Here is a 13,565-nt window from a genome sequence, read left to right as displayed (position 1 = left end):
AAAATACTGATATTTTTATCGATTCTTACATTTTTATCAGTTGAACCCTGATCTGTATGTGATTCTGGATCTGAAGTGGAGTCAACATTTGGATTTCTACATATTACTACATATACTACATTAAAAAATACAAAAAATTGCCTTTTGTGTGTGTTCTGATGCCGGTGTGTGTGTTTTGTGTTCTGTCTCCCAGGACGACGGTTGTCGCGGTAGCAGCCTTCCTGGACGCCTTTCAGAAGGTGGCCGACCTGGCAACCAACAGCCGAGGTAGGACGCACTGTGTGTGTGTGTGTGTGTGTGTGTGTGTGTGTGTGTGTGTGTGTGTGTGTGTGTGTGTGTGTGTGTGTGTGTGTGTGGATAAAACAGAAGGTGTACTGATGGGAAAAGCTGAGAAACTATCCAATTTTTTTTTTTTTTTAGAAGCGTCTAGGGGCGATATAAACTGACGTCTTTAAAGTGCAAAAAAACTTGGTGTCATGATGAATATTTCTAAGAAAAACGATTTTATTCTGAAGGCCGTGAAGCTCTGTTGCCGTGGTAACAGCGCTGCCGTGGGTTTTGACGAGGATGATTAGCTAATTAGCCAGCCGATGATGAAATGTCAAATAAAATCCCGTAAATGAGGCTAAAAGTGTCTCGCTTGCCGTTTTCGGTATCGATAGCGACCCCGCTCCGTCACCGCTGCAGACACATGACCGGTTTGACCTTTGACCTCTGTCACAGCTGATCACAGTGACATCACAGACTCTGGGGAGGCGGGATCGAGGCCACTCTGAGTGATCAGAGGCGACGGCTGTCCCGATCACCGATCAATCGTCAGTATCAGCCGCCGTCCTGAGCCGATTGACAGGAAGTGACCTCGCTGTCTCTCTGCTTGTCTGCAGTGCACACACACACACACACACACACACACACACACACACACACACACACACACACACACACACACATCCTGCTGCTGTGTGTCGGGGTAAATCACCGTTTTCCTGGCTTATGGGTGTGATACTGTCATCTGTGTGTGTGTGTGTGTGTGTGTGTGTGTGTGTGTGTGAGCTTCCTGTCAGGCCTGCAGGCTGTCACCGTGACAACAGTCGCAGCAGAAACAGTCAGTCATCACCGGGACGATTTGAGGGCTCCAGGTCACTGCCGCTCTGTAATTGACTCTGTGTGTGTGTGTGTGTGTGAGTGTGTGTGTGTGTGTGTGTGTGTGTGTGTGAGAGAGAGTGAATTATTGGTTTCCCTCGGCAACCGCACTGACAATTAGAGGGCTGTGCAGTCACACCCGGCCGTACCTGTCTTCCTCTCCTCAAACACAAACGGCCTGGGCGTTCAAATGTCCTTTAAAGGGACAATACACCAAATTTAAAAGGTGGATTTTCTCATTCAGCATCATTCTTCCTTTATTATTTATTATTTATTATTATTTATTTATTATTTGACTGCAGTGTTTGTGTTTATCTCATGTTCGCCGTCTGACGCCCGCTCTCTCTCTTTGGGTGTGATGGGATTAACGAGCGACACGCTTTGGCTTTAATCCAATCGCCTTTCAGGATCAATAAAGTGCTTTGATTGATCGAGTTCTGCCCTCATCGTCCATCCGGATGAGAGAGTTCCTAAAAGTCACGAAAGCTGGAATGAAACAGTTTTAGTTTGTAGAGTAAAAGGAGGAATAGATTCAAAATGTAATGTAAAGGGAGAATGGCTGCTTTACCAGATCCCAGCACACACACACACACACACACACACACACACACACACACGCGCACACACACACACACACACAGAATACAGTGGCCACCCTTCCCCTCTCTATCTGTCACTAGTATTTTGTGTTTGTGTGTGTGTTTGTGTGTGTGTGTGTGTGTGTGTGTGTGTGTATGTGTGAGGCTGTGGTCTCCATAGCAACCTGCTGCCAGGGAGGATTTGGTCCTGAAAGGGCCGTAGAGTGGCAGCGTTTGTGGCAGCGTCCCGTCACAGACGTGGACCAGAAACTGAAGGAGGAGAGGAGGAGGAAAGGAGAGAGGAGGCAGAGAGGGAAGAGAGGAAAGGAGAAGGAGGAGAGAGGTGGAGTGAAGAAGAGGAGAGAAATCGCTGTACTTTTAGTTTGCAGCAGAAACCTGCTGCTGTTTAAAGGCACAGTACGTGTTTTTTTTACTTTCCCCAAAAGCTGTTTGGTTGCTTCAAACTTAAAGGGGCAGTCCGCTCCGTTTTCATGTTTCAGTCACGTGGCCCCGGTCCAGATCTTCCTCATTTAAACTTCAGAAAAAGGTTTTACTGAACTTCCACTTTTCAAACCCATTTTTCAAAGGTTTTATTTCACCCTCTGAACAAAACACTTTTTATTTTACTTAATTTATTTTATTCTTTTTTTTTTTAATTTTCATGTAATTTTTTAAATGTGTTTTAATTGGTGTTTAATCTGGTGGGTTTTTTTTTGTTTGTTTGTTTATTTGTTTTTTGCTCATTTCTAGATTTTTTTTTTCTTAAGACACATTTTTTTTGTTACTTTTCCGATCATTTTCTTGACAAATTTCTTGCTAACTTTCGGGAGTTAAATCCAGACATTGATGGATTTTTCATAATGACAAATATAGTTTTGGGTTTTTTTTGGTTTTAATTTGAGCGACACAAAATGCCACACGAGGCTCTTCTTAGTGCGTTCTAGAAAACTGTGTTGATGAAGACACGCGACACACTCCTCCTCACAGGACGGTCATGTGTGTGTCCTTGACCTGCTGTGGGATCTGCAGCGTGTGTGTGTGTGTGTGTGTGTGTGTGTGTGTGTGTGTGTGTATGTGTGTGTGTGTGTGTGTGTGCGGCACACAGATGGCCTCCTTTGGCACACAGTTATTTGGTGAGATCATCGCCTCGGCTGCAGATCTCAGGTCAGGAGTTTCGACTCGGCTCAAACACAGAGGAAACTGCAGCGAGTGAAGAAGACGGATAAAAAAAAATAAAAAAGGACTTTAAACATTAAAATCTATAAATGAATTTGCTGTGAAAGTGCAGTCGTGACTCCAGGACGTTCTTCTGTTTTTTTTTTTCAAAATAAATTCCAGCTGAAACGTCGGCGCTTGTGCGCCCCCAAGTAGATTGCGCCCTGGGCGGTTGCCCACATTGCCCATAGCAAAAACCGTCCCTGCCTGCAGGTCCTGGAAGGTGAAGTTTAATAAAACATCCGGCTGCAGCGTTCCTGTCTCCGTCGGCAGAGGACACATTTTTCTTAATTTCCCTTCGTTCTGTGCTTGAATTTTAATTTTTTTTTAAATTCCTATTTGAGAGATCAGGGCTCTGTCCTGAAGGTGTTCACCATGAAGGTCAGCAGCCGGCTTCCTATTGGCCGACTGGTTCATGATCCAGACGGAAAGCGCCGGCTGTTTTCTCCCGTGTGTGTCCCCTGTCTTCAGCTCTGTCATGTCTCTGCTCTCCAGCTCACACACACACACACACACACACACACTCTGCTTCACCTCCAGCCTCTCTCTGCTGACTTCACTGCATGACACACACACACACACACACACACACACACACACACACACACACACACACAGCAGTGTAACCGGAGCTCGGCTGTGTGTCTGTGCTTTGCTGCCGGTCGTGTCACGTTTCCTCGTCGTCCCTGCAGACGCTCGGCTTCGTCTTTAAGCTTCGGCTTTTCGTCTTTTCTGCTGAAGTTCCTGTGATCCTGCAAGAGAGAAGCTCCGGGACCAGAGCTAAAATATAAAACAGAGAGGTGTAATCTTCTTAGATAATAAATTTCTCATTTAATAACCAACTTTAAAATATTTAGCGTCCTTGGACATAAATCAGATCTGGGCTCTCGGTGGTTTTTAGACCAGAGTCAGCAGGGAGCTGAGGCTGGAGGTGAAGAAAGTTTATTCAAGGCTGGTGCAATTTAAAAAAAAAAAATAAATAAAAGAAGGAGTAAAAATAAAGGATCCAGTACCAAGCTGTGCCCTTTGTGCAGGTTCACTGCGGTCCTTTTCTGTGCTGATGTGTTCTGTTCACGTGTGAATGTGACTTATGTCCGTTCTTGGCCACCGTAGCTGATCTGTGAGGTGTTTGCAGCAGACAGAGCGGCTCCTGATGAGAACACAGCCGAGGCAGAACCTGAAGTGCTGGAGGAAAACGTCACGATGCTGAGAACTCGGCCTGATCAGACCCTGTTTGAGTCCCCGAGCCACCGCTTTGAAGCCAAATCCCCTTTTTCCAACGTACCATCTTCACCTCTGGACGTCCAGCGGTTCAGCTCCTGTGGGTAGCATTTCCTGTTAGCTTAGCATAAAGACTTGAAGTCTGTGGGAGTCGCTAGCCTGACTCTGTCAAAGTGAAAAAATAAACTACACAGTGTAAATCAAAGCTGCTGTGAGGCTTGTGTCTTCACATCTGGTCTCAGGGGGAAGTTGGGAAAAGGGGAATTTGCCCAAAACTTTGGAATATCCCTTTAAGAAACACTGAGTGGGTGACAGGAGAAGCTGATATTGAAAAGTCTCCACCGTATCAAAGTTCAAGTGTTTCCACGTCTCTGTAAATATCACACGGCTGCTGGCAGGCGGGACGTCCCATACAAATATAGTTCTGGCTGTTATTAGACGCGCCGCGTGAGCTGCTGGCGGCCCGGGACGCCCCGCTGCCCCCCACTGCCCCCGCGGCCGAGGGGGCCGAGGACAGCCGAGGGGCCCGAGGACAGCCGGGACGTTTGAGCGCAGGCCGACTGACGTCCACGTTAACACACACCTCTGCGGTTCAGTATCATTTCGATAGGGGAGGGTTTCAGCAGCTTCACCAAGACGCTCAGGTTGTCGTCTTTCCTCCCTTCATGTCTTTATCAGATTAACACCTTTGGGTTTTCTGGCTGCTGGTCGGACAGAGGAGGACATGAGGACGTCCCTCTGGGCTGCGATCGCTCCACATCACTCTGCCTTCATGTCCCACACTCTGTACACTAAATAAACATAAACAGATATAGATAGAAATAGTCTTTATTGTCCTGCAGGAAGTTTGTTCTCACAGCCCGAACAAACACAGACACACAGAAAACCACACAGCAACGTGAAAACACACCTACACCTACCCACCTGTCCCTGTATTTACACTACACACACACACACACACACACATACATACACTTGGCCAGCAGAAAAACACAAAAACCCCAACAGGTCCAGCAGCTGATGATCAACATTTCAGTTCCAGTTCAGTGTTTTTTTTTTTTTAATTTTTTTATTTTAATTAATTAATTTATTGATGAATATTTCATGCCTCAGTTTGCTGTGAATGCAGGCTGAGCAGCAGCAGCAGCAGCAGCAGCATTGTGCATTCTGAAGGGCCCTTATTATGGTATGGCGTCGCCACGGCAACAGCAGCAGCTGCCTGGTTTGACGTCAGACAGAATGTGATCCTCTGTTGGAAGCATGTACACACACACACACACACACACACACACACACACGTAATGTAAAGCAGTGTTGATTTTTTAAAATATTTTTTATTATTATTATTTTTTTTAATCTGGTTTGTGGCTCATTTGGAAATAAAGCTTTGATTTAAAAAAAAAAAAAAAAAAAAAACATTAACTGGAATTTTTTTTTTTTGACCAGGATATTCAATTAGTTTTCATTTGTTAAATTAATACGATAATCATGGGCTGCAATTTTATATTTCCATTTTTTTTTTTAGCTTTTCACACTTCCATAACACTTAAACAGTCACAGCTTAATGAATGAGCAGCACCAATCATGTGACAAAAAAAAAAAAGAAAAAAAAAAGAAAAAAGAAAACACAAGCGTGGATCAGATCAGGACCTTTGAACTGTTGTTTTATTTCCTAAAAGCAGATGATGGTCCAGTGCCGGGACGCTGGTGGAGTGTTTGCCTCTGAGGTGATTATTTAAATAAAAGCTCGATCAGATGATAAGAGAGGAATCACGACTTGACGGTCGCTGCACTCGCTTGAAAAACGCAAAAAAAAAAAAAAAAAACAAAAGTGAATGAATAAATGTGTTTATTCATTCAAAATCGAGGAAAAGCAGAACTGAGATTAAAACGTCTGAAGGAGAACACAAGTGAAGAGGAGAAGGTGCACAAACACAGTAAAATAATGTTCAATAAATAACTTTTTAATCATCATGGTCATTATTTTTGCAGCGGCGTTGGGCCGGGCATGTCGCTCTGTTTGAGTGTGGAGGGTGCGCTTGAATTATTAAGCAGGGCCGCCCAGCAGGTGAGGCCGTGTGTGTGTGTGTGTGTGTGTGTGTGTGTGTGTGTGTGTGTGTTCTCTTCATCCGCTGCACAACCCGGCCTTAATTAGTTATGAAGCCCCACCCGCCCGAGGGAGCATCAGCAGGAATAATTAAACGCACCGCTGCCGGTCATAACAGAGTGACGAGTGGGTTTTACTGTCAGAGGAAAGACGCCCACTTTTTACATTTTCCTCTCATTACTGCTGTTTTTTTTGGAATTGTTGAAGAGAGGAACTGAATGCAGAAAGAGGAGAGGCCTAATAAAACAAAAGAGAGAGAGGAGGGCGGCGGTGTTGTGGCCGTTTGTAAAGGTTGAGCATCCTGATAAATAATTCAGCGCTCTGCCGTCACGCTGCGGCGACCAGCCCGACGTCCCTGCTGCCCCTCACACCAACTTCTGTGAGGAATCGCTTCATTTAGTCCAGCAAAACCAACAAAACCAGCAAAACCAGCTCCGTGGACTCAACTTTTTCAATAAATAATCAGCTTGGCCCACCGGAGACCCCCCAAATCATCCATTTACTCCCAGGAGACCACTGGCTTCAACATTTTATCATGCACTATAAGGAAAAAAGAATTACTGGGCCACACCTGTTGATCACTGAGTTCAGGTGTTTGATTCAGCCCCGTCCCCACAGGTGTGTAACCTCCAGCAGCAGCCCTGCAGTCTGCCTTCACCAACATCAGTGACAGAGCGTCTGGTTCTAAAGAGCTCACTGAGCTCCAGGTGCTGCTGGAATAGTGATGGAACAGGAAGCCACCGCTGCACGATGCTGAGCGGTGTAAAGCCACGCCACCGCCAGACTCTGGACTCAGTGGAGCGACCAATCAGGCGTCTCTATGTGTTGGTCTGATGGACGAGTCTGGGTTTGGGGAACGCCAGGAGAACGTTCCCTGCCTCCAGGAGAACGTTCCCCGCCTCCAGGAGAACGTTCCCCGCCTCCAGGAGAACGTCCCCTGCCTCCAGGAGAACGTTCCCTGCCTCCAGGAGAACGTTCCTCGCCTCCAGGAGAACGTTCCCCGCCTCCAGGAGAACGTCCCCTGCCTCCAGGAGAACGTTCCCTGCCTCCAGGAGAACGTTCCTCGCCTCCAGGAGAACGTTCCCCGCCTCCAGGAGAACGTTCCCCGCCTCCAGGAGAACGTCCCCTGCCTCCAGGAGAACGTTCCCTGCCTCCAGGAGAACGTTCCCCGCCTCCAGGAGAACGTTCCCCGCCTCCAGGAGAACGTCCCCTGCCTGAGCGCATTGTGCTGACGGTGCAGTTTGCTGGAGGAGGGGTCACGCTGTGGGCTGGTGTTTGTGGGCTCGGCCTCGGCCCCTCAGCTCCACTGAAGGGAAATCTGAACGCTTCAGCTCACCGACACATTTTGGACAATTCTCTGCCTCCAGCTCTGTGGGACCAGTTTGGGGAAGGAAGGCCCTGTCCTGTCCCAGCATGACTGAGCCCCAGTGCACAGAGCAGCTCCATAAAGGCGTGGCCGGCTGAGTTTGGGGTGGAAGAACCTGAGCGGCCCGCACAGAGCCCCGACCTCAACCCCATCCAACACCTTTGGGACCAACTAGAACAGAGACTGTGAGCCGGGCCCTCTGGTCCAACATCAGAGTCTGAGCTCACAAAGGCTCTTCTGGACACACACACACACAGACACACTCCAACATCTGGCAGAAAGCCTCCCAGAAGAGTGGAAGCTGTTCTGCTGCAGAGGACCAACTCCATATTAATTAATGCCTCTGGATTTAGGATGGAGCTCAGAGAAGCTCCTGCAGGTGGAGGTGGACCAGGACTTAGTGTGCACATACAGCGTATATCAAAGCCAGTCAGTAGAGAACAGAGACTATTTATTTTTATGGACTTTGAACCCCAGATGATGAAACCCGATCATGTGATTGGACGGCAGGGCGCCGCCTCCACGTGGCGACGGCCTTTATAAGAATCAGAGAGACGCTGATCCAGAGCCGCCGGCTGTTTGTCCGAGTCCATTTCAGCAAAGACAAGAGACGAGACGACCATGAACGTCCACACCTCAGTGATGCTGCTCCTCACGGCTCTGCTGCTCATCGCAGGTGAGCCATCAAATTACAACACCATGTTTAATGTCTCCTCACATCGTCTCAATTTAACCCACATTTTGTCAAAATTTATGTATTGATTAATTTATTTATTACTAGTGTTATTTCACCCTCTTAACAAAATTCGTTTTTATTTCTTGTTCTTTCTTTCTTTCTTTCTTTCTTTCTTTCTTTCAGTAAATGTAAGGCATTTTCATTTGAAATGCATTTTAATAAATCAAATGAACTTACCCACGTTTCAAAGGTTTTACTGTCAGATCATGTGGAAGTAAAAGAAGGGATTAAAGTAATAATACCAAGAATTAATGAAGGAAATTATATCATGCTGCTTATTAACTGTAACATTACAAAATGTCTTTTTGTCTTCATTTTATTTTTCAAACTAGGTGAAGTGGCATGCCAGAATTGTGACGATGAGGATGGCGGTGGAGTATGTGTATGGTTTTGGTTTTCCTTCTTCAGGTGATGCTGCTATCATGTTTTCATATTTTGTCACTTGTAAGGTGATGTCCATATTATAAATTCAGTTGTACTGACAAACAAATGTTCTCCACAGTTTGTGTGACTCTATACTGCCATATCAGTGTCCTCTTGGACAAACGTAAGTAAAATAAGTAAATGACACTTGTTATTTCTATTTCATCAGTGGTAGGAATCAGTTTGTCTTGTAGGACTTTGGTGTGTTTTTTTTTTTTTTTTCGATGGCTGTCGACCTTTATTATAATCCTTTTTGTTTTGTCTCGCAGGTGCTGTATCATTATTGGATTTCCTTAACTGTTTCTGTACTTATTGTACATCGCCCAGCACCTTAACTGTGTATTTACTATCCATATGTATATTTTCACATCTCGTATCTCCTTTCCTTAGGTTAGCCCTTATTGTATTTTTTGAGTCTTTATTCTTTATAGTCTCTATTGTATATTTTTAGCCTTTATTCTTTTTTTTTTTAGTTAACTTTATTGTATGTTTCTACTGTTGCTGCTGGAACACCAGAATTTCCCTGGTTGGGATCAATAAAGTATATCTATCTATCTATCTATCTATCTATCTATAATAGCAAAGCTGATCCTCATTCACTCCCATGTTAATTTTCTTAATTATGTTGAACTATTACACTGTCAGTGAGATCTGTCCAAGCTGAAGGTCACAGGTCTGCTTTACCTGCACAATCACAAACCTCCAACAAGACAATTAAAGACCCTGAACACATCAGGAAATATGATCAGACTATCAAACCAGCACTTGATCATCTGCAAAGACAGATTTCATGGTTAATCTGAGGGATTAGCACTCATGATGAGATGTTGAAGTGTGCACTGTGGAAAAAATAAAAAAAAAGTGAAATCACACTTCATCAAAAGTCTCCCCTGCATGATGTGGCAGTATGTCCTCTTCACTGTAGAGAATGTGTTTGTCAGTACATTCTTATTCATAATGTGGATATTTATGTTACGAGTGACAAAATCTGAAAACGTGACAGCAGCAGCACCTGCAGCGGTCAGGATGTTCACATCCTCCATCTCCTGCTGCACATTCTTGACTCTGCACTGCACCTAGTATGAACAATAAAATGAAGACAGAAACGTTATTTTTGCACTGTTAAGAGTTAATCCGCAGAATATTATAGTTTCCTTCATTAATTCTTGCTTTTGATAGGTTATTGTCATTTTTGTCCAGTGTGAATCCCACATGAGCCGACAGTAAAACCTTCTAAACCTGGGTATGTTCACTTGATTTTTATTTACTTTTTTGTGGGGAAAAGGCAAAAGAAGTGAGTAAAAAAAATAATAATGTGAGCAGAAATTAAACATGGTGTGCAGCATCACTGAGGTGTGGACGTTCATGGTCGTCTCGTCTCTTGTCTTTGCTGAAATGGACTCGGACAAACAGCCGGCGGCTCTGGATCAGCGTCTCTCTGATTCCTCTGATTCTTATAAAGGCCGTCGCCACGTAGAGGCGGCGCCCTGTCGTCCAATCACATGACCGGGTTTCATCATCTGGGGTTCAAAGTCCATAAAAATAAAAAGTCCCTGTGCTCCAGTGACGGGCTTTAATAAAGTTCACTGGAATCAGGAAAGACTCCATTCTCAAAGATCTCTGAAAAAACACTTTAACACCAAACACGGCATTAAAGGAAAACTCCAACAAATAACAACAAATAAAAAAAAAAAAAAAAAATCCCCTTCTCTAGCTTCTCCAGACTGAGACCAGATGTTGGACACCATCTTCACCTCTGGACGTCCAGTGGACCAGCTCCTATGGATAGCAGTTCCGTTAGCTTAGCATAAAGACTTGAAGTCTATAGGAGTCGTTAGCCTAGTTCCATAAAAGTGAAAAAATAAACCTCCCAGCACCTCTGACGCTCTGAGCTGCAGACAAGCTTTGATATTCCTCCTCTCACACCAACAAAGGGCCTCATTTTTATTATTTTATTTCCTGTTTCCTTCCTGCCGATGTTTACACAGGAAAATCAGAGATTTATCAAACTTTTCCGGCTCGTTCAGATGTGCAGAGGAAGTTTAGGAAACCCCGACAGAGCACGTAAACCGCCGGTGAACGTCACAGCTCATCAGAGTCTTTCTGTCTGGGAGACAGAAGCAGGCTAACGACTCCCATAGACTTCAAGTCTTTATGCTAAGCTAACAGGAAATGCTGCCCACAGGAACCCGCAGGAACAAGGAGATCCTGCTGATCTGAGCCCAGAATCAGCAGATTGTTTTCTTCTGAATCAGCCCAAGTCACAGCAACGTCTCTTCAGAGTCCAGATGCTGAGGAGGAGGTTGGGGTTCTGGACTCAAACCAGCAGGATTTCCTTCTGCTTGTAAATTTTTAACTTTATAATCTCAGACTTTTCCATTTTTTGCGGAGTGATGAGACAGAAAAGAGAAACGAAAGTTAAAAGTTCAGACACACACACAGGGGCTATCGACCCCGCTCTGTGTGTGTGTGTGTGTGTGTGTGTGTGTGTGTGTGTGTGTGTGTGTGTGTGTGTGTGTGTGTGTGTGTGTGTGTGAGCTCCTGGCAGCGTGTGAACACTGAACAAAAGTGGACCAAGGTTCATCACCTCTGAGTGGATTCACGTAGTTTATAGATATTGCACATACCTGCTCCTTCTGTCCTTCTTTTTTTCTTTCTATCTTTCTTTCTTTCTTTCTTTCTTTCTTTCTTTCCACATAATGCACATATTTTTCTATTTCTTATTTTTTTTCTCTCTTATAATTGAATTATTTCTCTTGAGAATTTCTTTCTCAGGGATCAACAAAGTATTTCTGATCCTGATGCTGAGATAATCCAAGACAAGGTGTGTGTGTGTGTGTGTGTGTGTGTGTGTGTGTGTGTGTGTGTGTGTTAGAGGTTTTTCAGTGCAACAGCTGATTCAGCGTTATGTTACCCCCCTCAAAAAAAAAAAAAAAAAAAAAAAAAAAAAAAAAAACGGTCTGGGCTTGCTCGGTGTTCATGTTGCACCAAAAACACAGGAGGAGGAAACACACTGCTGCGTTTCTCTGTCATCATCACCAGTGTGTGTGTGTGTGTGTGTGTGTGTGTGTGTGTAAGTTGTGTCTAACAGCCTGCAGCTCTTCTGAATAGATCACAGCTCATCAAATAGCAGACAGCCAACACAGGCAGGCCCCGCCTTGTGTGTGTGTGTGTGTGTGTGTGTGTGTGTGTGTGTGTGTGTGTAATTAAAGTTAAGTGCAGTGCCTTGTGTAAATGGAGATAAAAGGCTGCAGTGATGCGTCTGGTCACCTGTTCCCACACCTCCTCTGTTATTATCTCACTCTTTTATCTCTCTCTCTCTCTTTCTGTCTTTCTTTTTCTTCTTTTTCTATCTCTCTGTCTGTCTCTCTCTCTCCCTGTCTGTCTGTCTGCAGTCTTCATGACTTGTGGTGAAAAGCACAGTTGAACATGTTGTGTGACTTTAGCTGTTAAAGGGACATTCCGTGATTTTCTGGGAGCCTCATGACTGTCCCGCCCAGTTTCCAGCTGCTGAGGGTCCAGAGGATCCCTGTGAGCCAGACAGGGCTGACCCAGCTCTGTGGCGGAGCTACGGCTCGTGGGCAGGGTTTACCTATATGTGGGCGTGGCTTACCGGGCGGTGGGCGGGGCTTATATGGCTGTGGGAGGGGAGACGGTGCAACTGATCAGTCCAGATGTCTGCTGAGAGAAATGCATCCACCAAATTAATAGAAAATTAAAGATATGAAAAATCTAGGGAGAAAATATCCAGAAAACTATATTTATAATTGTTGTAATTATATGTAGGAAAATATATTACAGTGAAAAAAAATCTGTTTGTCTTTTGGGGTTGATTTTCAGGTCATTTTTTCTTACTTTTTTCTTTTCTTTTTTCTTTAATTTTCTTTCAGATTTTCAGTTTTATGTTTTTTGATTGCTGGACTTTGACTGTGTTTAACATGACTGAAACATAAAAAAATAACTCTAACATTAAACAGTAATCACGTATTTCATTTAAACTGTATGTATGTAAGCCACCGAGAAGATTCATCTTAAAAAAAAAAAATAGGAAATACATTTAAAATTAATTCATTCATTCATAATTTAATTATTAAACTAAACCAAAACAAATTTGCACAATGTAAATAGAATTTTTCCTCTCTTGTCGTTGCTGTGAAGGATCTTCAGACTCACACACTGACAGATAATAATACAAACAAATAATTAAAAAATAATAATAATAATAATAACTTCCTCACTGTTTGATTGAAGGACTTTGTGCTGTCAGCTGAGTGTGTTTGGATCATTTTAAGAGCTGAAACTTCCTGCACACACACACACACACACACACACACACACACACACACACACACACGCACAGAGCAACAACTCAGTGAAGTGAAGCCGCAGCAGCTGACTGGACAGCAGCTGCAGACCAGTCGATGACAGACAGGTTGACAGGTGTGTGTGTGTGTGTGTGTGTGTGTGTGTGTGTCATTAGACTAGGTATTAGGATTGCACCTATTCGGGTGTTTGCAGGCAGATACACATCATCTCTGATTGATATTTTCTGCTGATGTTGAGTGTGACTTTAAATTGGACTTTTTCAAACAATATAAATAAATAAATGAATGAATGAATAAAATATGTGAGAAAATAAATTAAATAAAATAAATATGACAAGAACAACACAAATAAAAAAAGAAAAAGAAAAGAAAAGAATAGAAAAAAAATCCAATAATATAAGGTAGGATAAAAGGGCAAAAAAAAAAAACCTCAAATAAAATACAGTACAAC

The 13,565-nt window shown here is 43.9% G+C and overlaps 1 protein-coding gene across 3 annotated transcripts in view; it reads left to right on the top strand.

The window, feature by feature from the left end:
• The window catches only part of LOC115368133 (protein MTSS 1), an 89,593-nt gene that overhangs the window by 17,927 nt on the left and 58,101 nt on the right, over positions 1–13,565 (top strand). For all 3 annotated transcript variants that reach the window (XM_030064128.1, XM_030064129.1, XM_030064127.1), the window contains exon 3: positions 194–267. In XM_030064128.1, the coding sequence (XP_029919988.1) occupies positions 194–267 (74 nt within the window). The remainder of the gene's footprint in view (positions 1–193; positions 268–13,565) is intronic.

Source organism: Myripristis murdjan, chromosome 11, assembly GCF_902150065.1.
Source record: "Myripristis murdjan chromosome 11, fMyrMur1.1, whole genome shotgun sequence".
In the NCBI taxonomy this organism is placed as follows: Eukaryota; Metazoa; Chordata; class Actinopteri; order Holocentriformes; family Holocentridae; genus Myripristis; species Myripristis murdjan.
Note: the sequence above shows the minus strand (reverse complement) of the source record. Positions and strands in the feature narration are given on the sequence as shown.